The 25,815-nt window shown below is 36.1% G+C and overlaps 1 protein-coding gene across 4 annotated transcripts in view; it reads left to right on the top strand.

The window, feature by feature from the left end:
* Positions 1 to 25,815, top strand: part of CDH12 (cadherin 12) — a 544,062-nt gene that overhangs the window by 395,590 nt on the left and 122,657 nt on the right. For all 4 annotated transcript variants that reach the window (XM_054059459.1, XM_054059460.1, XM_054059461.1 and 1 more), the window contains one exon: positions 11,189 to 11,483. In XM_054059459.1, coding sequence (XP_053915434.1) covers positions 11,189 to 11,483 — 295 coding nt within the window. The remainder of the gene's footprint in view (positions 1 to 11,188; positions 11,484 to 25,815) is intronic.

Genomic DNA, 25,815 nt, shown 5'->3' with positions numbered 1-25,815 from the left:
TCAGTGAAAAAAAATATTTGAAATAATGAAAAAAACATTATGGGGAAGATCAAAAAGAAAAAGTTTTAATCAGCATCAACAAAATTTAATAGGCCTTTGCCCTAACCTCCCCAAAATCAGACAGGAATTGAAGAGCATACTGATATAAATAAAAAATGAAAAAGCAGGAGATTTATTTGCTGCTTAAAGTTCCAATCAATGTCAAGATAAGCATAAGCTTTTATAATCGGTTTAGAATCTTTGACATCTCCAAATGCAATGGGCTTAAACTAATATTCTTTCAGCATATGTTTCCAGCAATGTGTTTACCCAAAAAGTAGGAGACCCTATAGCTCCAGTCTTTCTCTTTATGTTCTAATTAAAAGAACATATTCTTTTTTTATTTATGACATAACTCCTATTAAAAGTAACTTGAAGGTTTGTATTTACCAGTGATTTTTTTAAAAATTACTTTAATTATTATCATCTTCGGGATATACATACAAAAAAGATTTCAGCATAAGTAGACTAGTAGCTAATGCAACAGGAGTTTTTATGGTCATCTGTGTCCTTTCATGTCTCTGTGTGTCAGAGAACAGTGACTTCTTTAAGTAGGATAAACCTGGTTTAGAGGGTCTTATGGAGACTAGAAACTATACTGAGTCTTTGACTTTCTGGACAAATTCTCCGTATTTTGCAGAGCCAGAGAGCCAGATTCAGACTTGAAATTCACTTTTTGTGTGGTCAGGTACACTATGGAGGTTTGCTAACCTCTAAGCATGGTTTTCTGTGTTAGAGACTCATTAACAATAAAAGGTAACTGGCTTCATGATTACTATGCCTTTAGATATTTATGAATACATAGTTTGAGATATAGTCCTCCTCTTAGTTTCAGTTGTGATGGGCACGTATATACTGCTCCATTGAAGCTGTCCCTTGTATGGGTTGCTGTGTCCTCAGAAGAGCAACTCTACTGGGACATTTCAGTTTTCCATAATTAATTTCAGAAGAGCAAGATTTACAAAGGCCAGCTATTCAACTACTTTAAATAAATGGGACAGTATGATACAAAGAAGTTCAATGGAATTCAATTAGCTCCAGGCATTTGGGGTGGGGAAGTGAATGGCACCAAGGCAAGAAGTAGGAAGCTGCTCAGAGTCATAATCTCTTCCAGCAATGGAAGTCACTCCATGACCCCTATTTGCAGTGATTGTTCTCAGCAGGCAGCTGTCCTTTTGTCTGTCACTTCACAAGCAGAATGGCATACAGTACACCCTCTTCCCTATGACATTTATAGCTAATCCTGCAGCCTACACAAAGATATTTCCACTGGCATCAGTAGAGTGAGTCCTATGAGAGAAGAAAGGGTTATGCAACTGAACCACTGTAGCTATAGCTTTCATGGGAAATTAAGTCTAAAGGAAAAAAAATGTCCATTATGTCATGACCCATTATGAGATGAGATGAGTAATCTCATATACTGATCATATTGGATTTTGTATTAAAGCATGTGTCCTCTGACACTAATGTTATATTCTCTGTAAAGTCTAAGTTGTTAACATATAACGAATAAGAAAAATAAACCATGATTTTATACCTTGTAGCTTAAGACATCTATAGAGTATAATTCTAGAGGAAATGGATCGCATTCACACACCCTTGAAAGAAAATAGAATTTTATCACTTCACTTCACAAGCATAAACAAGTCATTTTAGATTAAAAATATCTAACCTAGAAAACAATTTAATTTCTGTGATACTATCTGTGATATGTTGTCTTCAAAAATACAATTAGGCAGTCATTATAAATTATAAGCTCTGCTCTAATAGGTGTCTTATAAATTTTGTTACAGATAGAGTATGTTTCATGTAAGTGGTTCCTAAGTCTGTAGTATGTTTTTTTACCATGTTTATTCCTACAGCATAATTCATATTCTCATCCATTGATCTTTTATATATGTTGTAGAAAGGATACAGCAGGAAACATAATGTCAATTAATATATTACTCTTGTTATGTGTCATCCAGAGAGATGTAGGTCTTTGTTATATTCTTACAATGATTCCTATTTCAAAAAGGAAATAGTACAGTCTTAAATACTACCTAAAAAGAGCACTACTCCTCTACGCTTATGATTTTCATTAATTATAGTAATGCCATTGGAAGTTTTGTAGATCTTGCACAGTTAAATAGCAAGAATGTAGAATTCCACAGTAATGTCTTTTCTTCATTTAATTTTCAGAATTAAAAAATAAGTATTGCTTTGAAAAAGAGTGAAAGCTCTGATGATTTACCCCCAGATCCCTCTTTGTGGCATATTCTTTTCCATATCTCAGTTTCAGACATCAGCATTATGTTCCCACCTAGCCATGGGGACTCCAGTCAGGAAGTGGTATAGAGGGAGAGATAGTGCTTACTCTTTTGAACCAGAACACAGTTTATCACAGGTTTCAAACACACAGTAGTGAAATAAAGGTCACATCTGTACATGAGGATACATGGAACAACCTTAAGGTATATTAAGGTCTTTGGACTGTGAGGGTTTCAGATTGAATCTCCTGCTCTGTTCCTGTTAAATACTTTGAAAGATTCTGAAATTATAAGAATTTAATGAGACGGTGAAGACATTTTTCACTGAGCTGTCATCAACAGATGCACACTTCATTGTAGCTCTTACTACTTCAGCAGGATATTGTCGTGGTTTAGCCCTGGCCTGGCCTACTTGGAAGATAAAATGTGAGCAGTTGAACTTTCAGTTCCTCCCCATCTTCCCCCCTGGTGCCAAGGGAAAGGCAAATGAGAGAAAAAAAAACTTGTGGGTTGAAAATTAAAACTAAGACAGCTTTAATGTAATAATAATAATGATAATAATAATAGCAAAAACATCAACTACTATTACTATTAAGAAAATAATAAAATATATGCAAATATATGAATAGTGCTCCCCAGACCCCTGACGACTATGTGTCACCAGCAATGCTGTAGAGCAGGCACAAGGAAAAGGTCAGTGCCAGGAGGGATCTGGACTCAGGAAATGAGTTCAAGAATGCACAGATTAGGGACAAAAAAGACAGATTAAGTCCTTACTGGATGTTGGCCATTGAAGAAGAGAGAGTAAACCTCATGATCCCTTGGTTTTATACTGAATATGATGTATATGGGATTGAATATTCTGTTGGTCAGTTTTGGGTCACTTGTCCTGTCCACCCTCCCTGCACGTACAACCCTTTTTTGCCTCTTTGACTTATGACACTTCATCAGCTCAAGAATAGCCATGATTTCTGTAGAAATAAGTGTAAGCAATGGCCTTTCTGCATATCAATGCCCTATGTTATCAGTTCTAGAGAGAAGCAGTGCCTGAAAAACAAGCAGTTACCTTACAGAAAATTAAGTTATTTAGATGAGACTTAGCTGAAGCTAGAAAACTGATTCTACTTTAGCTCAAACTAGAACAGATGTATAAAGTTGCACTGGAGAAAGAAGAAATTGGAGGATGATAAATTTCTTCAATTTTTGTCTTTATCGTTGTCTTATGGTCAATACTGGAATTAGTTGTTGGAACCTGTGATTATATTGTTACTTTACCATGGTAATACCTAGAGGCCTCACAGATTCATGGTCACATCAGCTGTTACCATTCTGCACAACATTTCTCTCAAATAGAATTCAACCTAACTGTAGACTTAAGCCTATCAACATATGTACACAGAGGACATTGTAACATGGACATATATAAGTTCAGGAAGAAGAATTTAATAAAATAATTACCTTTGAAATTGATTCTTACATTAAAGTCTAAGAGAGGACCAGGACGCAAGGTTTCTGTATGCAGCAACTTCAGCTGAAATAGTGTTGTAAAAGTAATCTCAGAAACACATACAATTTGTAATCTACATATATAGTTACTTGTATAATCAAGTTATAATCAGATATTATTGATAGATTTTTATTCTTTCAGTAATTTACTAATGCATATATTTTTTTTAAATTTAGGAATATTTCTTCTGTCTATGGGAAATTGCACTTCATGAAGTAAAAATATATTTATTTTGCAATGCACTTTTGCTAGGGCTATTATAAATTCTGTGTACTAAAACAAAAATATTCTTGCAGAGCAAAATTAGAAAAATAATAGACCCTGACCCTTCAAGTCAGTGATGTTGATAGGGATGAGGGTTTGTTTGACCTCACCAGGTCAGGTACTGTTTTCACTCCTTACTAATGGCTTATTTGTCATCATATTTCTAGCTGGCAACACTCATTATTGAACAAGTCTAGTCTGACTTAGTATGCTTAAACTTAATCCCCATGACAGAAGGAGACAATGTTTTATTTAATTGGATAATCGGTGTGTTCATTTAAATGAAGCTCAGCTTAATTTGCCAAACAGGAATCCATAGAAAAAGGAGTAGATTTTTTTTTTTTTATTTAATTCCTCCTGGATAAGAAAGTATTCTAATCTAATTTGTATAGTGTACAAAAGATACCTCAAAATGCAGAAACATGTAGTCTATTTTCATTTTTACAAAAATTAGACAAAATAATGTCAATTCTTAGAAAGAGATATTTTACTCAAAACAGGAGAAAAAAGCCAAATTAGTTATGGTGGTAAGATATGCATAGCTTTTTATTTTGAATAATCATTTTATTATCCTTGGTATATTTCTGTATATATACTACATCCATTTTAAATTATCATTTAAAATTGTCACTGCACTAAGAAAGCCTAGCCATGGGTATGTGCCTGTTGTAAAAGTTCTATATAAAGCTAATACACAGACACTCCTCCCTGTCGCAAATAATTTTCGTTCTTAAAAGCAAACAAAACATCTCTTCCAACTGATCTTTAAAGAAATAATTATTTTCTTTTGTATATCTTTGTTTTACACCATCATTTTGTAGTTGGTCTTGAAAATCTACAGTTCTTTTCCAACCTAAATGATTCCATGATTCTGTGATTTTAGTTGCTATTTCTTTCCCTATGACTGTTTTGCAGATTGCTGTTCATCTGACACATTTTGTAGTAATGTCCTAACTCCTGTGAGCATAAGATTTGGTCTGTAGTCTTGTCCGATTAATGCATGTTAACTGACTATTCAGCATGTGATGGAGGATGATGTGCTTCAGAGCAGCCCTGCAGAGAAGGACTAGTGGATGCTGGTTGATGAGAAGCTTGGCATGAGCCGGCAAAGTGCGCTGACGGCCCAGAAGGTCAACAGTGTCCTGGGCTGCATCAAAAGAAGCGTGGCCAGCAGGGTGAGGGACGTGATTCTGCCCCTGTATTACTCTCTTGTGAGACCTCATCTGGAATACTGTGTCCAGTTCTGGAATCCTCAACGCAAGAAGGACATGGAGCTGTTATAACGTGTCCAGAGGAGGGCTACAAAGATGATCAAAGGGCTGGAGCACCTCCCATATGAAGACAGGCTGAGAGAGTTGATTTTGTTCAGCCTGGAAAAGAGAAGGCTCAGAGGAGATCTTGGAGCAACCTTCCAGTACCTGAAGGGGCTACAGGAAAGCTGGAGAGGGGCTATTTGTAAAGGCTTGCGGTGATAGGACAAGGGGGAACAGGTATAAATTGGAGAGGGGCAGATTTAGACTAGACATTAGGAAGAATTTCTTCACCGTGAGATTAGTGAGGCGCTGGCACAGGTTGGCCAGGGAAGCTGTGGCTGCCCCATCCCTGGAAACGTTCAAGGCCAGGTTGGATGGGGCCTTGGACAGCCTGATTTAGTGGGATGTCCCTGCCCATGGCACGGGGGTTGGAACTAGATGATCTTTAAGGTCCCTTTCAACCTTAACTATTCTATGATTCCATTATTCCATGATTCTATGATTCTATGGTTCTATGATTCTATGATTCTATGATTCTATGATTCTATGATTCTATGAAGATGCCATAGGTAACCCAAATTTAGGATCGAGAAACGTTTGCACTGAGTGCGTAGTAAGCGGATTTGTTCTTGTTTCTAAATGTTCCCTGGAGGATGGCAGGCATGTGATGGAGAGGGGAGGAAAGAAAAAAATATTTGATTGGATTTGATTAGTAGCAATTGCAGTGTTGTTTTCATTACTCAATTTCCTGAATTAAGGTCTCTGACAAGCCCCCCCCCACACACACTTTTATCTTGGGAAAATTTTCAACTTTTAAATATTTTTAAAGGGGAGGGAAGAGAAGCTGTTGCTGTAAAACTGGTACATTTGAATCTAATTATCAGTTTTTAAAAGGAAATATGCAATCTGTGTAGACCATAGAGTTCTTGCCAATAGAAAATATGTGAATAATGTTTTAAAAGGGCATCTAAGTCTCCTTAGATGGTTAATATCAAAGGTTTCTCCAGGCTTTATTTACACCATTCTTTCCTATCGTAGGCATCCCTGTTCCATCACACAGACTTTTGCAGTACAGCATTCCCAGAACAGCTCCGTTTGTATCTATGTTTTCCATACATCAATGACCTTTTTCCTTTCTTCAGTTCAGGATGTCATATCATCTTTGCAGTTTTAGGTAATACTGGAGTTGACTGGTTATTTTAACATCTCAAGCAGTTTCATTGCACATCTTACCCAAGAAAGAGTGGGGGGATGAAGGGAGTGGGTGGCTACAGAGCAAATGAGAGTTCTTTGAAGTAGATACAAGCAGAGAAAATAATGGAATATGGTCCTAAAATATATTGCATAATGAAAAATGACACAAAGATACGGATATAGGATGGATAACTAGTCCTGTTGTGCGTGCAAGGCAGGGTTAATAACTTGGAATGTTTAGTAATGTTTTCAGTCTAGACATGCACTGCAATATAGATTTAAATTCATATACTAGCAATAAATAAATTGAGCAGTGAATTTTTTTTCGGCCTGTGAAATTGTCAGTGGAATAACATGTAGAATCTCAGCATATATTACAAGGTGAATATATCAATTTAGGGATATTAAACATTCCTTAACATTATAACGTCTTTACTTCCTCCTATTTTCTTTCTCTACATTTTTTGCTCTTACGTATGGACGGGAAATTCAGTAAGAGAACCAGCCAATTCATAAAACAATTTTCTATTGTCTGTACTGTTGTGAAAATAAGATTACAGCAATACTAGTGAATGTCATGACTCTTGTTCTTGCATCCTCTGTAAGAGTATGGTGATTACTTCATTTTCAAACTAAACTATCTTGCAGTTTGTTAAGGTTTCTTTATTTTTTTTTGCTTTTATTTCTTTACCCATGCCTGTGAATTTATAAATTTGACTTTCCAAATCATTATAAGCTTATTAATGCAAGTCATTGAAGTGTTTAAGAAAAGAAAGGATGAGCAAATGAGGATCAGATATGTAGGATACTGAGGAGTAAATCAGCAGCAAGGAACAAATACTTCTGTTTCATGCTACTACTATGTCGAATTTAGCTAGGGTTATACAGCAGTTCTTGAAATACATAAACTAATGCTTTTCTTCATCTTTCGTGTGGTTTCATATGCATTATCAAATCATTTGTGCAGGTATATGAACTCTTGCAGTGACACAGAGCTTATAACACAGAGTTATTGAAGCAGTAAGGTCTTAATTTGTTGCTAAAATATGAATAATCACACTACTTTTTAGGAACTGGACACAACTGCCTGAAGTACTGTATACATTTCTCCCAGATATGCTTGTAGAGAGTCATTACCAACTTTTTCATCCTCTCTGAAACAAAGTAATTACAGGCTGAGTCAGATTGTTATATCACATGGACTTTACTCAGTCTGTCATCTGGTATTGTGATTCAACAACACTGTTATAGCTTCTGCAAAGATTTATGTAACGTATTTCACAATAGTCTCCATCTTATTATTCATTCTTGATTTTTTTATCAATCATTTCCTTTGCCATATGTGTTATTGTTTACACACATTAGCAAGAATTATGAGATGATATGATGCCATCACAAAAAAATATTCATGATTTTCAGCACTAACAGAGTTTGCTGCAAGAAATCATTAAATCTGACACTAAACTGTGTTACTTAGGTAGTAAGAATAACAGTGCAGGTTTGAGCAAAAGTAAAAATGGTCCTTCACTTTTCCAAACTTTGTAGCATTTTTAATACTCAGGATTTACAGAGAAAACATAACAATAAGAAAAATCTATGTGAATGCAATAATTTGCACTGCTTTTTCTTTCAGTAAATACAAGTAATTCTGAAATGTAAACACACCTCGGGGGGAGGTTGTGGTGGTATAAGGTTTGAGGAGTTGTTCACTTGCCCTGTAGTTTTGCTTAAATAGCAGAAGAGCAAGAATTAGCAAATAAGAAGAAAGATAAAAGAAGACAAAACCAAAACTTCTGGTGGACACAGTGCCAGAACAACAAGGCTCTCACTGTATGTATGATGTTCTGTACAATTATCAGCACAAAAAAATGTCAACTCTTCCAGTGCAATCCTGCTTGTAGCACATAATTCAAAGATGCAGTACCACTTATTCTTTAGCCTAAACTGTTTTCCAGAAAATTTTAGGTGTCAAAAGTCAAGATTATTTTCTAGTGTTGTGCAAATCCAACCAATGCCAGTTCCTCTTTCTACGTCCTTGCATGTGAATGTCAGTATTGCCTGCCTTTTGTTGTCGAAGAATGCAGTTCATTTTAAACTAAATCAGTTTGCTATTTCCCCACAGTCTTTAGACACACTTAAACGCTGAATTTTCTTACAGGTTGTGTAGACCAGTCTGTGTTACAAACAAGCATGCACTTGCCTGTTTTCCAGCAATGGCATCTAAGAAGCCTATATCAAAATTAGCATGATTTGATGAGTAAAGCTAATGTGTTGCTAATTCAAAGCAACACAACTCTGCTTCAGTCAGTGGAATATCTCCTAGGTTATACTAGCAGACTGATATTTGTGAAGCACAATAGATACATCTGTAACTGTGGAATTGCTAATGCTGCCAGTTGTACAGCTTTTTTTTTCTCTAATACATTTGAAAAAAAAAGGCTCTGCTTGTGTGTGTCATTGTATTTTACTTTTCCTTTCTCTCTGGAGCCTTTATTTAACTTTGTTCTTATTATACTTTTTACCTTTATCCTCAACTAAGGGAAGCATCTACAACTGTTTCTGTCTAGTATAATCCAAGTGCTTAGATAACACGTGCAATGCAGACTTATTTGTTGCTAGTTGAACATAAAAACACAAACCCTTCAACAGGCAATCAGAAAAACAACTACATCAGCTTTTGTGCCAAATCAGATGACAGGAGATGGGAGTAGGGACAATATTCTTGGCACTCTTCTCTGATTACAAATCTCTACTTCAAATCCACATTCTTTTGCTCTGTGATATTCTTACTTCCAGAACAGAAGAAGAAACAAGACAGACTTCACAATAAAGCCCAGACATATTTTTTTTCATACAGGTACACTACGAGAAAAATAAAATCGCGCACTCTATAAAGTTCTAACATCTTTTATTTGAGAATTCTCATCACCATTTTATTTATTTATTTATTTATTACTCTGTGTATGCCTGTAAGATTCCATATGCTAATGGAAGGAAAATATTAAGTTTTAACTGAGCAAAGAATAATGGAACAGCAGGAAGCTTGTAAGCCACTTATATTAAAATGATGAGGAAGAAATAGACATTAATTACCTCAAGCTGCATTACCTTTTCGTTTTGCAAGAAGGAAATATTTAACACCCCAGGAGGAAAAGAATTAACTTCCTTTGAATCTTTCCACAGTGAACCAGTGCTCAAAAAGCAAAATACTTTACTTCGGACTGGAGAAATAATTTAAAATCACATGCAGGGGGCAGCTAAATGAAAGATGAGAATCTAGTATATTCACTGAGCAGGAATGATGAGAAGAAAAGTAGACAAAAAAAGAGTCTATATTCACATTCACTCTGTCCCACAAACCATGACCTCTTCCACACTCACAAGGACCTATTTTCAATTTCAGTCCAATAGCTATAAATGTTAATAATTGCCTTTACCACTTTCTCTGTAGCTTAGCTTCCTGCGCCATTACCAAAACCATTTAGTTTCTCAGTAATTCATTTTCTACATAATCTCCTTTCATGTCCCATGTTTCCTCTATTGTGTTTCACCTTGGGCAGTACATCATGTAAATAAAGCCTGTATCCATAATCGCTTTACTATACTGCTTAAGGGAATTCGCTCTGGAAAATTCTATTCTAACCTATGTCCATTACAGTAGATCTCTTTAGTCCTCATTAGATAGGACAAGCGGGTGAATATTTTAAAATCTATTTCAGTATCAGTGATGTAACCTTGAGTATCTATTCAAAACTTTTAAACGTATTTAAAGGTTGAACATGAAACAGGTAAAAGCATCTCAGAGAAAACTTCATCATGGCATATTTTGATGTCAAAAAATGCTGCATTTTAAATAGTATTTAAGCCTACATTACAACAGTATAGATACAGATCAAATGGACAAAAACATTCAAGATCTTGTAGTCAAGTATTTTTTCAAATTAGAAATAGAGATTTAATACGCTAATATCCTGGGAAATTTGTATATTGTTAAGTCATAACTAATTGGGTTGAGGCAGAAGTGATTGAGTTCTGCATTCTTACAATGAGCAAGAGAACTCCGAGTGTCACACTGTTCATAAGGAGACTATCTCAGAAAGGACAGAAACAAACCACCAAATATTTGTGTAAAAGGTATTATTTTTAATTCCATTTAACATTTACAGTAATTAAAAGCTATATATTTTCTTTTATAAACCATGTTTGACTTTGAGTTTGAGTTTAGGATTCTGTCAGGCTCTTGTGTGTGAAATGAAAATTAGTTACCTCCTTTCTACTTCTCTGAAAGCCAAATGCCTGTGAAAACTTCTGACACTGTCTCTTATCATCTAATGACTGATGTAGTTATTGATGGTTTTCCACTCTCAGTCTTGAATTTCAGTTTATAACAAATCTGAAGTCCTGCTTCATTGCAGTTTTAGTAGTGAACAGTATTCATGGGAGAAAGCAGGTAAAATTTTGAAATGCTCTCTTTGCTGGTGAGTAGATGGGGTTAAAAATATTAGACAACATGCTACCTACATTTTTTTGCCATGCTCTTAGAGGCAGTTAAGCACCTGAAATTGGTTCCTCTAATGACTTTTACTATATAAGAGGGGGGAAAAAAATAGCCTTTTGGCCTAGAAAAAGACATTAATGTTCTTTTCCTCCTTTTCTTTTCTTTTTTTCTTTTTGTTCTCAAGCTTCATTCCGACTTGGACAAGGGAGTGGGGACTGTTAAGTATACCCTTTCAGGAGATGGTGCTGGCACAGTTTTTACCATTGATGAGACCACAGGAGACATTCATGCCATAAGAAGCCTAGATCGAGAAGAAAAACCTTTCTACACACTCCGGGCTCAGGCTGTAGATGTTGACACCAAGAAACCACTAGAGCCTGAATCAGAGTTCATCATCAAAGTGCAGGACATTAATGATAATGAGCCGAAGTTCCTGGATGGACCTTATGTTGCTAGTGTCCCAGAAATGTCTCCAGTGGGTGAGTAAGAAGCTTTGAACACTTGATAACTAATTGCATATTATTTAACTGTCTCAATGTACATTTTCTGTTGAAGAAAGAAAACAAAAGCTGAAATGAAAATATAACTTCTAAAACTTATTATTAGAAGTGTCTTGCTGTATCCTATACAGTTTTGTTTTAGCCTCATTTGCTTATATAGAAACTCATTCTCCTGCACAATAAGGGCCTCTGGCTTTAAGTTTCTGAGGACAGGAAGAGGAGAAAAAAGATATTCAGGGTAGGTATACTAAGGTACATGGGTTCTGCATACCACCAAATCTGTTATTTCACATGATGTAATGCCTTCCCCTCTTTTGCTAGTGTACGTTGACTGACTGCTGCACAGCCTTAGGTGTCGCAACAGTACCTTGCCATCTTTGTGGCTGTTAAATTCCCATGGGACTCACATGATCCTCTAATTATGGATTAGGGTACAATTCTTTATCCAAGATCCACTACATTGTGGGTGGTAAAAGTAACAGTTGCCCTCACCTGGGTCTCCACAATGCAAGAATGGGAGTCAAAGGAGCTCAGCACACTGGCTTGAGGTCTCAAAAAACTAATACCCAAGAAAATATTGAGTGCACTGGATTCCTAAGTCAATAAAATAAATAAAAAAAAAAGACTAACTGGAAACACAATAAGTTTTCAAAAAAAGCTAGTGTACAGTGGAGAAAATAATTTTCTTTCCGAAGAGAGGTGAACTATAATAAGGATACTGGAGCACTGGAACAGGTTTTTGTTCGAAGAATTTTCACAACATGATAGACATTTGCCAGGACAGAAATAAAGAGCATTCATTCTTCTTTGGAGCAGGAGAATAGACCCTTCAAATCTCTGCCTGATGGCTGATACTTCAGTGGTCCTGAGCAATGTGTTTGAAGAACGTTGCTTGTATCCTGCTGCCAGATGGCGCTTCGGGCACTGCAAATTAATTAATCTTGGGCTGAGAGGCCTTTAACCACCCACTGCTAGTTTCAGCTTATTGCCATTTTCTCTCCTAAACTGTCTTTTCCCACTACTTCACAAGCCAGCACTAGTCCCTTAATTCTACCTGCAGTTGCTCACAGTTCCAGACGTTTTGTGACTCTGAAATGTGCAGAGGGATGCTGTTGCCTCTTCAGCTATGAAACTGAGATGGCGATGTTTAGAAAGACAATCTGTAAGGAAACCAGCTATCTATACAATTTGCTATATAGAGCTAACGAAGTAGAATTTCAAATTTTGGAATAAAGACTGTTAGAATGTGATAAAATGTGATATGAGTAGGCATATAAAAATTATCTGTAGAGATAAGTCAACTATAGTCACCCATAGAGGTTTATGTGTAGATTCACTATATAGGTGCACTATTGTTGTTGTTTCTGTAGAGATGTCTAGCAATATTTTAATTATAGTTATACTATTTATAGATTGAAAATGTGTTATATTTTCAAGTCTGTTTCTGTGGCAAGTTCAGAATAGAATTTTGTCACCAGTGAATGTATGGTTAGTTGTTGTTTTTCAGATTTAATCAGAGAGAAATGAGCAAAATAATAATGAATGATGTTATTTACACAGTGGAATGCAGTTCTTTCATTCATTCTCTCACTCAATTGCCCTCCTTCTGTCTTCCCTTCCTGTTTTCTTAAAAATATGTGTGTGGTAGTAGGCAAAATGCTAACAATGGTTTTATTTCATGGGAAACTCTCCTCAAGGAGTGCTATGCATTGTGGCTTTAACACTGACTGGGAGTTGCTTGACTAAATGATATTAGCCTGATATGCTGTGTCATGCATACAGCTTTTTAAAAGGAATGCTTTTCAATTTATTCTCCTTTGGAAAAACAGCAGTAGATCCCATGGCAAGAAATGTGTACTCCTGATCTTCACTTTATTCAGTCACAGTCACTACCTTTGGTTAGATTCATACTAGTTTTTATTTTCCTCTATAAGAAAAATGAAAGATGGATGAATGTTAATTGGAAAAGTCAAAGCTAGGAAATAGTACTCTAAATGAAGGCCTAGATTCCAATTAGTGGTTACTAAAGCAGATAACAATTTTTGCTGCTGGGTTATCTTGCAGCAAAAGTATCCAGAAATGCTTTCTGTCAGCTGTGATGTGCCAGGAGACTGTGCCTTCTCCAGCGTAGGTGTTCCTACTCTCTTGCTCTCTCTTATCAAAACGTTTGCTACCTTATGCAAACACAGATTTCTCAGAGGTTATAAAACTACTGCTCACTGTCATCAGTACCACTTAGTTGCATCTATAGAGATGCCTAGACCTGTCACTGCCTGAGGCTGACACTGAAAATCGCTTTGATTCTTTAGCTGGTGCAGCATGCAGTTGTCTTGGCTTAGGCAAACCCCCCCGATCAACTCTTTTTTTCATCTATTTTTTTATATGTTCATTGTCCAAGTGCCAGTTCTTGATCCCAAAATGGCCTAAACTTCACATGCTATATTTTTTGCTATAGTGTTTATTATGAACTGCACTAATGGACACTGTTTCTGTTGTGGAAAATGCACTACTACATGACTTTTTGACTTTTTTTTCCCCCCCATTACTAGTCATTTCTATGAACCTGATAAGCTTTTATGACTAGTGACTTGCTGTCTTTTATTATTACGTGACACTTGCATGCAAAGATTTACTCAGTTTAGTTTATCCTAAGTTCATTTGTAATAATGAGCCAGGGTTCATGTTGAAAGAGGAACAGAGGGGCAGAGAAATAGTGAATAAAGTTCTTTATGCCTAACACCTAATGTAAACATGCAGTATGTATTCCATTTTGACAGTGAAGTAAAGTGAATTGTTTTAAACGCCATTGAGGTACCACAGTCTGTAGCCAGAAGAGAGGATTGCATGGGGCTGGGAAGTCTTGGGATGAAAAGGGTCCTTCAGAACCCATACATACATTTTAGAAATTTTCATGGCAACACTGTTCTCAGCTTTGTAACATCTGTGGCCTTCATACTAATTGCTGTTGTTGAAGCTTTGGTGGATGAAAAATGCTATACCATTCATCCCGGTATTCTGGGTTCCAGTCACAGATTTGTAATAATGTTGCATGTCAGCTTTGTCCTGCACTTTGGTGACTTTTTAGTGGAAAAGGTAGAAAAAGATGGAAATTTATAGGATCCTCAATATCTATTTTTCTGCACATAGGTATGGTTTAGACATACCTGTCATCAAGTTTTCCACAGTAGATTTCATAAGAAATTTGTTGTGTTATTTTCCATGCATGGTTCTGGTGAAAATTTGTTTTTTCCCTTCAGATTCACTTTGAGGTTATATTAAATTCTTCTACAGTTTCTGTAGATTGAGGTTCATTCATTTCCCTCTATAATCAATACCACTCCTTAAAAAAGATTATGGTAATGCATATCATTTAGGATTTTCTGAAGAAGGGATAATTTTAGGATTGTCATTTTTACTTAGTCTTACGTTCCTTTCTGGGAGCCAAATTCCTTCATATGTTTTTTACTGAGAAAAACTGTTTGCAGGATGTTTATTGTGTTCTAAAGCTCACTACAAACTAGGATGCCTACTTGTTTTATGCTAAAGGTTTGAATGGGCAGCTAGTCTTTTTCCTTCCATACGTGTCCTGTAATCTGCTTATGTATGATGGAGAGGACAGTCAGTCAGAATGATAAACCAAATAGATCTTCTCTTGAAGAGCTCCCTGGTTACTGACTGGTGTACCATGCAGGCTACTGTACTCATCTATGACTTCCATTATTTCTGATACTTTCTAAGTGTTCATGGCTTCTGTGCTGTTGTAGAAGTATATTGGCACCTCCAACTTGATAATATATTGCTCACGTAATAAATGGAGGGAAGAATACTTTATGGTGAAGAATTTATTTTGGAAAGGGCAATGATGTGAAATTCTTTGTGAAGAAACTCAGGAGACGGAGAGAGATTAGAACACAAAACTAGTATTATAGGAATAGAGATCGCTGTGCTGTTATCCTGTGGCTAATGAGAGACTTATAAAAGCTTAGCAACTGGACCCCTAATATTTTTTTCTCTGATCTTAGATTTGTTTTATCAATATCTTTATTTGATAATATTCTCTTGATTTAATAAAAGTTGCAAAATGTAGAACAAACCAGACATGGAAGTTGGTATATGAAAACTTAAAAGAGGGCTGTAATTTCCCCATTTGTAATTTAGTATTAATAAAATATATTGTCCTTAAGTATAGTTCATCAATTGTGTTGTGGTTCTGGCAGCTGTGCCAGCTTCTGTTGCAATATAGCTCATGTATGCATTCAAATATATGGTGAGTTTAAACCAAGGTTATTTACTTTTTAATGCTACCAGTCCAGATAACTGAGAGTAAGGTCCTATCACCATTAAACACACATTAAAGGAAAGATCTTACGTTATATTTTTATATACTTGTGCATTAAAATGAGCACAGGAATGCATCTGAATTTCTTATGCATTTCTTCTACAGACTGTGCTGATTTTAATTGAGCATATATATTACACATGACAAAGTTATAACTTCTGTGGTCACAGCCTCCTAATTGTTTTCAAAGATCCTTCTGTTATTCCTCTCTGCTTAGATATGGACCAGCTAATGCTGTACTAAACTCATCAGTTCCATAAGATATAGATTCCATATGTTCTTTCCTTGAAAATTTAATTTCATGCCTTTCCGTTAGATTAACTCTTTATTGCTGAAGGAGGTTCTACAAACTCCAGATCACCATGGCAATTATTCCTCCTTTTTGGTTAATAATTACCAAGTAATGGAATATGTTCATATTAAGTAACTGTATTACTGATTAGGCTTGAATAGTCTATTCGAAACTGTCTCAATTGTAACACTACATTGTAACACTGAAACCCTCAATGATAATAGAATTTTGATATCAGATTACTTTTACTGGGTATCCTCCATGGTGCAAGGCAGTTACTTGAAGGCTGTCATGGATTTGCTTCCCATGGTACTGACAGCCTAAAAATAATCTTTATAGATATTTTTAGCAGTTTTCCTTCAGAAGTGAATACTTAATTGGCTTAAATTTGAACACTGACTTGTAGTTAAACATTGACTAAGGCTTTTTCATATACATCCACAAATGGAATGTATGTTTAATATCCATCTATGTAGTTTCATGTAAAAGGTTTGCAATGCGTAGAAAACTAACCTGATGAACTGTTGGATAACAAGCTGCACTCTGGTTGATTCTTGGTTTAGTGCTGTGTGCCTGAGTTTAGCCTGAAGCTTTCGCTGAGCAAAGGCTGGGAAAGGAAGGTCTATAAGGGACTACACCAATACTGAGTGATCATTCCCTTGACATACATTCCTAGGTTCTGGTGACATATTTTTTAAGGACTTCTAAAAACATACACAGGATGTTGTGGAAAATATTACTTTGGGAATCTGTAGAAGTCAAGATATTGTTGAATAGTTTTACATGTGCACATGGAGTGATAACTGGTAGTATAATCTGTCAGCCATGGTCTGCAGGCTCTCCCTCTCCACTATGGTATCCATGCTGACTGGGTTTCCCAATAATGGGACTGGGACGTCATATGTAAGATATAAATATAGTAAATATTCTTGTTTATTCTCTTGTTTGTTCACTTTTTCTTATCTAATAATTCTCATCAATCATTTTTCCTCTTTTTTTTGCTGTTAATCATTGAGATGCTACAACGCACCTGATAAGCTTTTTCTTCGTCGATGCCTCTTACTATGCATTTCTCAGTGTGAAATCCCCTGTCCCCAGATACTTGTTACATTGCAACACTTCGCAGTCAAGCTTTCTTATTGTCAAGCTGTCACCTGCTTATGTATTCACTTTTACTGGCAGCCTATGAGTTTAGATCCAAGTGAGAGGCCAGTAGCAACTCCCCCTCTCATATAAAGACTGGAAATTTATCCTACCATTTGTTTTCTATTTTTATTTAGATATTATCTTTCTTATTCTTTTTTTTAATTTTTTTTTTATTTTTTAAAGAGCCTTTGCTTAGGAATATTGCTGAAAGATTTTTGGAAATTTAGATACTGTTTATTTATGCAAGTAATCTATAGAGTTATATACTCAGTGATTCTCTTAACAGTTTTAAGAAGCTTTTAGAAGAGTGGCTTCCCTTCACAAAACTGTACTGACTTCTCCCTTACACTGTCGCTTCCACATGTCCTCTAATATTGTAGTTTATTAGAGTGTACAAATTCGTTCATCACCTGGGTCAGACCTGATGCTGTAGGTCATACAGACCACTTTTCAGAACAATTTATGTCGCATCACTCTCTTTCAGCTCTCTGTCCTGGGGCTATGTCAAATAGCAGTTTACCCATCACAGTTGATGTTTCAGTGGTTTCTCACTTAGAACTGCTTTGTTAATTAGACACCTTGTCTTTTAAATGCATTTCTTCAATTGTGAAAAAAACCTGCTATTGCAGAGATCATCATACTGCTTTATGCCCACTGTGGACAAAGGTGAGTTTTAAGGAAGAAGCAGAAAAAAAAGTAGGTTGTGTCTGCTTAGCCTTTTGTCAGTGTTTTTTTATTGTGTATAAAGGGCATCGCACTAAAATACAAACCAAAATAGAAATCAAACCACAACACTCAGGTGTTGAGAGAAAATTACAAGTAGGCAGTAAAAGCTTTTGAAACAAAAGTGTTTCTTGACATTATGATAGAACACTAGGAAACCTAGACAGCTTCATCTGCTGTCAAAAGTCTTGCAGAGAAAACCCCTTTAAATCAAAAGGGAGGAAGAAAACAATGCAGAGAATCAAGGCTTGCTTGGTTAGAGGATTGTGGCTATTGTCATTCTCGCAGTGAGTTTCATTTCATACACCCTGGCTGTTGGAAATTGTTAGCAAAACAAAGAGATTTGGCAAATACTGTTAGGTGGGAGATTCTATATAAAATGAAAACTGTGACAGACGAGACCCTACTGACAGGCACACATCAAAATATCAAAGAAGCTTTTGCTATTAAAAAGATGAGACACTGGATAAACGTTTTCTGTTAGCTTGTTTCACAGTCACAAAATGTCAGTACTGCTGCCAAATTCATGCAAAGCATTTGAGTCTTACTTCATGTATACCCAGGACTACTTTATTTGGTTTACCTCGAAGTGGGCAAAGCTAAAAAATTGCATCACAGTAGATAAAGCCATTATGTTCCTATTCACAAGCTGACTTTACTCCAGTAACGTAAATCAAATATTTTATATTTCATCACACCCAAGTTTTTGCTGCAGACCCCTGTGTTAGGTTAACCAACCAAGGCTTTCACTATTAGAAGTAAGCTATTTGGGTTTACTCTAAATTTATGTATTGACCATTTTAATGGTGCTGAGTAATAGCTCTTTTTGTATATAAGGAGGAGCTTTGCAATCTATACAGTGTTATGGTGTGAATAATTATCTTTAAATTCAAGATACATTGCATTAGAGCTGTTTGGCTTATGTGTTATTTTTTTGTCAATGACATAATCGCTGAAGGAAAGTTATTGACATGTTTTAGTGTAGCATTGAGAGATGTAGGAATTGTTTTCATACAGGCACATAACATCTCAAAACATAAAACATGTATTGATAGTTGGTTTAGTAGCCACTTATCAGCTGTGAATGTTAAAAATTAACAGGAAGTTGCTTTTTCCTTGCCACAAAATTACTCTGAACATTAAACAACTTCTCAGCAAGAGCTGTTGTTTTGGCCACCAAGTGGTTTTAAACATTAAATGTATTTTAAAACTATTACTGTTCTCAGCCACTGAGTGACTGTAAACATTACGTATGTTTTATAGAAGCTGCTTTTCAAGCTACTGACTGCATGGCTTACTTCCATGAACATGTTTTTTTTATTTAAAGTTACTTTCCAGTCACTGAGCTATTTGTTCTTATAACCTCTGTTCTATTTATAATTTTCCACAGAAGAAAATTAAGGTTTCACTGGCACAAGGCAGCTCTTCATTTATGACAAGCAATCATGTCCTAGACATCTTATAAAGTCACTTCAGGTCATGAGAACAGCACAAAATTAAAATAGATTTTTATGACTATTTTGCATGGACCATGTGTGCATATTCTTCTTCCCCTTTTTTTGTGCATAACATCAGTAAACCAAAATAATAAAAGCAGACATGAGTGATATTCTGTACTAAGATAACTGGTCTAAGAAAGCAGTCACTGATGGATTCTGTGCATCTATCAACTCATCATCAGCCACTGAGGAGCACAAAACAGAAGGCAAAATAGTATCAAGTTTACTAATCAAATGGGAGTCACTAAACCAAGTATGATTAAGGGTTTTAATTCTGTGTGCGGAAATAACTCCTTGTGGCAAATTAGATGTAATCCTAAGGAGGCCTGGAGTGATAAGAAAAGTATTCATGAGAATCTGGCTAAGCAGGAGTTAAGAGAAAAAAGTCACTGATGAGTAATATTTTGTTAAGGACGCATTTTTTCTCTGTTTAAAGAATCCGTTAATCCTTAAGGTCAACAGCAGAGATATTGCAGATAAACCTAACATCTTAGGAAAAAAACCTACATAAACTAAAGATCTAATAAAATCCACGGAATGAAGAATGGCGCCTACTAGAGTATGTTCAAATAGCATGTCAGCCAACTATTATGTGTATCTGTCTGTCGACCTTGGATTTAACGAATCTCAAATACTTATTTGCAGTAAGGAACAGCACCTATGGGCAACCCAGCCTAATGTCTATCCTATACAAGATAGAGTTTTCCTGATTACGGAATTGTTAGAGATCTTACAAGAACTCTTTTTGCTAAGTTTCTGTAGAACTGGAAGATGCAAACTTGTAATTTTGTCAAAATGTTTTATGAAAAACCAGATGGCTGCCTGGTGAGTCATCCCCCAGGTTAGCTAGTGACTGGGAAATTAAACAGGTGGTTCCCAAATTAGTAGAGTAGCATTCTTTATATCAACCTGTCAAGCCAAGCACTGTCTGGCTGGGAACCCGTAGGCCAGGCAGTGTTCCCTGGATCTTGGAACTTGGCAAGTTTGTCTGTTTCATAATTTCTCTGCTGTGCAGCTGATGACAAGGCAGGTTGCCACTCTTCCCAGACAAGTTACTAAGCCTGCAAGCTAATTCATAACTAAATAAGAAGACCAATGGAAATTAAACAAACTGTCTTTTTTTCTAAAAAGTCAGCAGTGCCAACAGTGTTTTCTAGACTATGCAAATATTTTTTTCTGGAGTGAAGCAGGGTGAAGTGAATAGCCAATATATGAAGGTTCCCAGTAAAGCAAAGTTTCCACTATCCGGACATCCTTACTTGCCAGTTATGTCTGAGGACATTTTGTGTAGAAGCTAGGAGTAAAAGTGAAATCATTGAGGGTTAGAGAGGTGAAGACTGGAAATAGAACCAGTACTGATTTCAGGCAGGTGTGAAAGTAAAGGATAACAGCTGAAGAAAAGGAAAACCTTAGCAGATTGTTCAGATTTTATTTCAGAAGCAACTGGAGAGAAATGTAGCACTTTTAATACTGTCTTGTACTCAATTCAGATTAGCACTGCTAAAGAGACTGTTATTATTTCTGTTAACAAAATCCAAGACTATCTTTATTTTCATAAGAAGCTTAAAGGATGTTAATTCATAAATACATGACAGTCAAAGCAAAGAGTGTTCCTATGGAGCAGTCTTGAGTGAGCAAGGAAACAGCATGCTGTAGGCAAAGGAACCTCCAAAAATGAGTGCCTGACACACCAATCTGCACCAGCCACAGGCAGAGAATGTTGTTGCAGATACTTTCAGAGATGTAATTTCACCTAACAATTTGCATCTTGGTACACAACTGCTCACAAGAGATGATTTTCACTGGAAATAGTTTGTTGACTGCTAGTTATCCCACTGAGATTGACATGCTTTGGGGATAAAAATTCTAATTGGTAAAGGACAGTATAAGTCCCAAGAGCCAATACAATAATAACCAGGTCAAGAAATTTACCACTGGAGAGTATTTCCTCAATCATATCCTTCTTCTTCCATCTGTGTTTATTGCTGTTAGTACAGCAATCATCAGTTTTACTATTTGTTCTGATTGAAGAGTATTTTAACTGATATGAAACATAAAATAATTATATAGCTAGGATTCCATAGTGTAGGAACACCTTTAGAAGCCTATCTATCCTCCCATCTCTGCAAATGACCAGAAATAGAGGGCTGGAGAAAGTAAAAAATATATTTAGTCAGGTCAGATTATCATGACACAGTCTATTGGGGAGTAGGTTTTATCCAAGCAGAATTTACTTATTTGTTTCCTAACTCTGCTAAAAACAGTTGTTTTGGGTCACATGCATGTCAAATACTTCTGTAAACTCCATTTTGTTAAGTCAAGTTACTGTACATTGCCTAAATTGATCACATTATTCTACAAAGTACTACCTTTTCCTATTTTTAACATTTTTCACTTTCAGTCTGGAAGGCAAAAGCAGAATAGGAATGGATGATTTCTCTTTGGTATGGTTCCCAACTACCGTATACATTTCTATGATGCCATGTCTTTTTATCTCATTTCTAAATTAAACAGGTGAAATCTTAAAGCTCTATGTGGAAAACTTTCAATTCCTCAACTGCTTTCACTGCTTGCATCTAAGACCCCTTTATTTCTGCTGTCCTTTTAGTGAGAGGGTGAATGTAATCAATATTTTTAACAGTTTTGAGAGAATTCAGGTGAGAAAGACGCCTGAAGGGCAGGTTCAGGTGTTCAACCCTGCAATTTATAGTCTTGCAAGAGATGATACAGACACAGATGCTCAAATTATCAGGCCCTCTTTCTACTTCTCTTGATCCAGTAGCTCCAAATTCATCAATGTTTCCTTGTTGCATTCACTCCATATCAACTCATGCCTGAACAGAAACCAGACCCTATCAGACTGTTTTCAGCAGATATTTGATAGTCCTGGGATCCTTTCATGGCTCTCGCATGTGAGAATCCTCTGTTCACAGATTTTAAATCCTAAGCTAATATTAATCGCTGAGCATAATCCAGTGAGACATAGTACTTTGTTGTTCAAACAGTGAATGATCCTGTGTACCTTCAAAAGACCATCCAGTTGCTAATACAGGGGAAATGGGCAAGGGGGAAATCTTCCCCTGGCTGAGTGGAAAAAATAACTTTACTACGGTATATTAAAGAACTGTGTTTCATGATTTTATTTGCAAAACTGGGATGCGATGGGGGAATAAGGAGCATGACTGTTAACATTTGTGGCATGGGAGATAGTGGCCAAACACATGTATGTAAATTGTTTTATTGTTTTTTTGGTTTTTTTACATATATATTTAAATAGTTGCTTTAAGCCAGATCAAACACTGTTGTACTAGGAAATTCTCCATCATAAATTGTTTGATAATAAATTCCTACATCTGCTTTTCTTCATAACAAATAAACAAAACTAAATTCTGGCCTTTCCTTCTGACGAAAATCTTTCATAAATGACCTGAAAGGTGTCAAGATGTCAGACTGCCTGTCTGAATCAAAAGATGGCATCAAGGCATCACATCCTTAAATTTCAAAATCCATATGAAGCTGGTAATTGAACCAGCAAGCTGTAAAGAAGAAATCCTTTCTTTGGGGCACTGCACAGCAATAAGAGATCTCTGAACTGCTGATTTAAAGGAAAGATACAGGATAAGAACTGCACCGGCACGTCCTACTGATTTACTGTAGAGCTGAAGTTGTGGCAAATCAGTAATACCTGTACTGAAATCTGGATGCTTTATATTTTAGCCAACTTTATCAATTTACTTTAGATAGCGCAAGGGGACAGTAACAGTGACAATAGGATAGGTTTTATGGCAGCACAGTACCAGGGATTTCAGGATACTAACTCACCAGTTACCTTGCAGGAATGTCCTAATGGTTCATTTCCTGTGCTACTGCTACACAGACTGCCCACATTATAGCCCAAATGAGCTTCCCTGCCTGCACTGCAAATGTCTTTTATGATTTGAGTGTTGACTTGTGGACACAAGGTGTGTCATGTTGATATAGCTCTTATCAACAGTAGAGGTTTTAGACTTGTTAGTAAGATCTTGTTAGTGAATGTTTTTCATCAGTTTATGCTCAGGCCAGATTTCTAAAGGTAAATTGACATTGAAAGAGTTTTATAAGGATTTTGTGCAATATTTTTTTCCTTGATATCACTAAGTGCAGGGCACTTAAATGATTTTGAAAATGCTAGTCTTTAGACTCTCTAATAGCATTTAATATCTTCAGCTGTACCATCAAGTTCCTCAAGCAATGGTGAGCATCCTAATGGATGGGCACATAAATTTTGCTGGCATATATTACACCTATGAACAAAAATGCTCTGGAAATTTGGCCAGGAAGTTGGAGCAATGTCTCTGGAGCGCAACCAGGTCCAACACAGATCAAATTCAACATTACTACAGTAAGTGATTTAGGGAATGTTATGCAGGGTTAGATGTCCACATGTATTTATTTGTTTGATTCCAAATGAAGCATTTTGGTACCTGTCTGAATCTAGCAAAAAGTAAACTTATATAAAAATGTTCAATAGGTGCCTAAAATGTCACCTGAGCCTGTCCTCAGTCTACTTGCACACAGAACTGTATGAACTTTACATTGCTGAGCAGCTAGATGCCAATTAATACCTAAGCACTGCCAGAAATCATAAAGTAGATATGCTTAATTTTTTTCCAGAAGCCAGTTAGTGACATTTTCAGAGTTCAGAGTTACATCCCATGTGAAATGTAGCTGGAGGAGAGGTTATGCTTTTTTTATTTTGCAGTGAGGTAGGCAGAAAACTCACACAATATGATGCAGATGCAGCCTTAATCTTCTCCATTTTTTAATACTCCCTCCTCATGTTTTAACCACCAGAGGCCAGAGAACCTTTCTTAGTCTTTCTCTGTTTTCTCTTTCTTTTGGCCTGATGAATATTTAATAATCCTATATAAAATAGATCAACTTCCTCCTGTTATGAGAGAGTGATGGTCTGAGCATTCACTTAGAGGTAGGAAATAAGCATTCAACCACTGTATAACAGAAGACTGACTTAAAATAATCTGTATCTCATGCATACCTGGTCATGCAGGAGGGAACATTGTCTGCTTCTGCATTTTGTCAGAATAAGGTTGGTTTAAGCTATTAAAGCTGAAAAAGGCTTAAAATTGTTTTTCCCCAGTAAATAGTTTCTGAGAAAGAAGTTGTCTTGGATACAGCTTTTCTTATTGGTGTTTCTTAGAGTCTACAGCGTGTTTTGCTAATAAACTCACTTGAATGGATCTTATTGTTTGGCATCTAAATAACACCGGGTAGAAAAAATCTGCATCTGGGTTTATTGCAGTTTGCACTGGCTCTTTTTATTATTCATGCCCTCAGTATCTCTGCACTGTAGCTGCTGTGTATAAAAGAACCATGTAATGTTGCTTCCCTGTTTTATAGGAGTAGTCTTGAAGATCCTGAAAAGTGAGAAGTAATATTCATTGCAGAGGTTGTATCTCAATGCATATATTTTACTGTAACAGACAAACCACAGATGAAAGTGTACATGCAAGGGAACTGGGGAAAAATCACCTTAAAAAGTAGTATGTCTTTTTTAATATGTTGTGAGAGAGAAAGGGGAAAAAAAAACCTGAGGAACAGAAAAAAATGTGGAATAAAAAGCTAGGAAGTAGCTCACAGGTAAATGACAAGATAAGAGTCTAATGCTCATTAAAAAATCTGAGCATGATTAGTTTAGTAAGGTAAGATGATAATCATGTTGTCTATGTATGTGGAAATGACTATATGTGGATTATTAAAATCCACTTCATAGCTTTTTTAACAAACTGTTGTATTTGTGTGACTCAGATCTACATTACAATGGCTGAAAAGTGTCTCATTGTCATCCAGTAAATAGCGATCTGTATCCAGCCTCCAGCTGATGTGATATTGATATACTGACATGCTGTGATAGCTGGAAAACCTCTTCCTACTATTAATTATGTATATGCGTGTTAAAGGAAGAGGCATTTAGGGTCTGTGATTTTATTATGATAATGTTGCTGTTGTTATTGTTGTTATGATTATTCCCATTATTATTATTATTTTATTGACAGTTTGCAGGATTAATGACATACTTGTTTACTGTAGCTTTGTCCTGAGCAACCAGTAAGGAAATAATCAAGTTACAGAAAGTAAGTAACATGTTCCAGTATTATTTTTCTATTATAATTTTGGAATAGGGTTGGAGATGGATATTTTCAGCAACTACAGGTAGAATTCCAGTGTTGTAATTCAGCTTCCAGCTGTAGAAATCCTTCAATTAATTTCAGTGATTACAGTGAAGGTCTAGCTGTCTGATAATGTTTTTATAGC

The sequence above is a fragment of the Cuculus canorus genome, chromosome 2, assembly GCF_017976375.1.
Source record: "Cuculus canorus isolate bCucCan1 chromosome 2, bCucCan1.pri, whole genome shotgun sequence".
NCBI classification, from domain to species: domain Eukaryota; kingdom Metazoa; phylum Chordata; class Aves; order Cuculiformes; family Cuculidae; genus Cuculus; species Cuculus canorus.
Note: the sequence above shows the minus strand (reverse complement) of the source record. Positions and strands in the feature narration are given on the sequence as shown.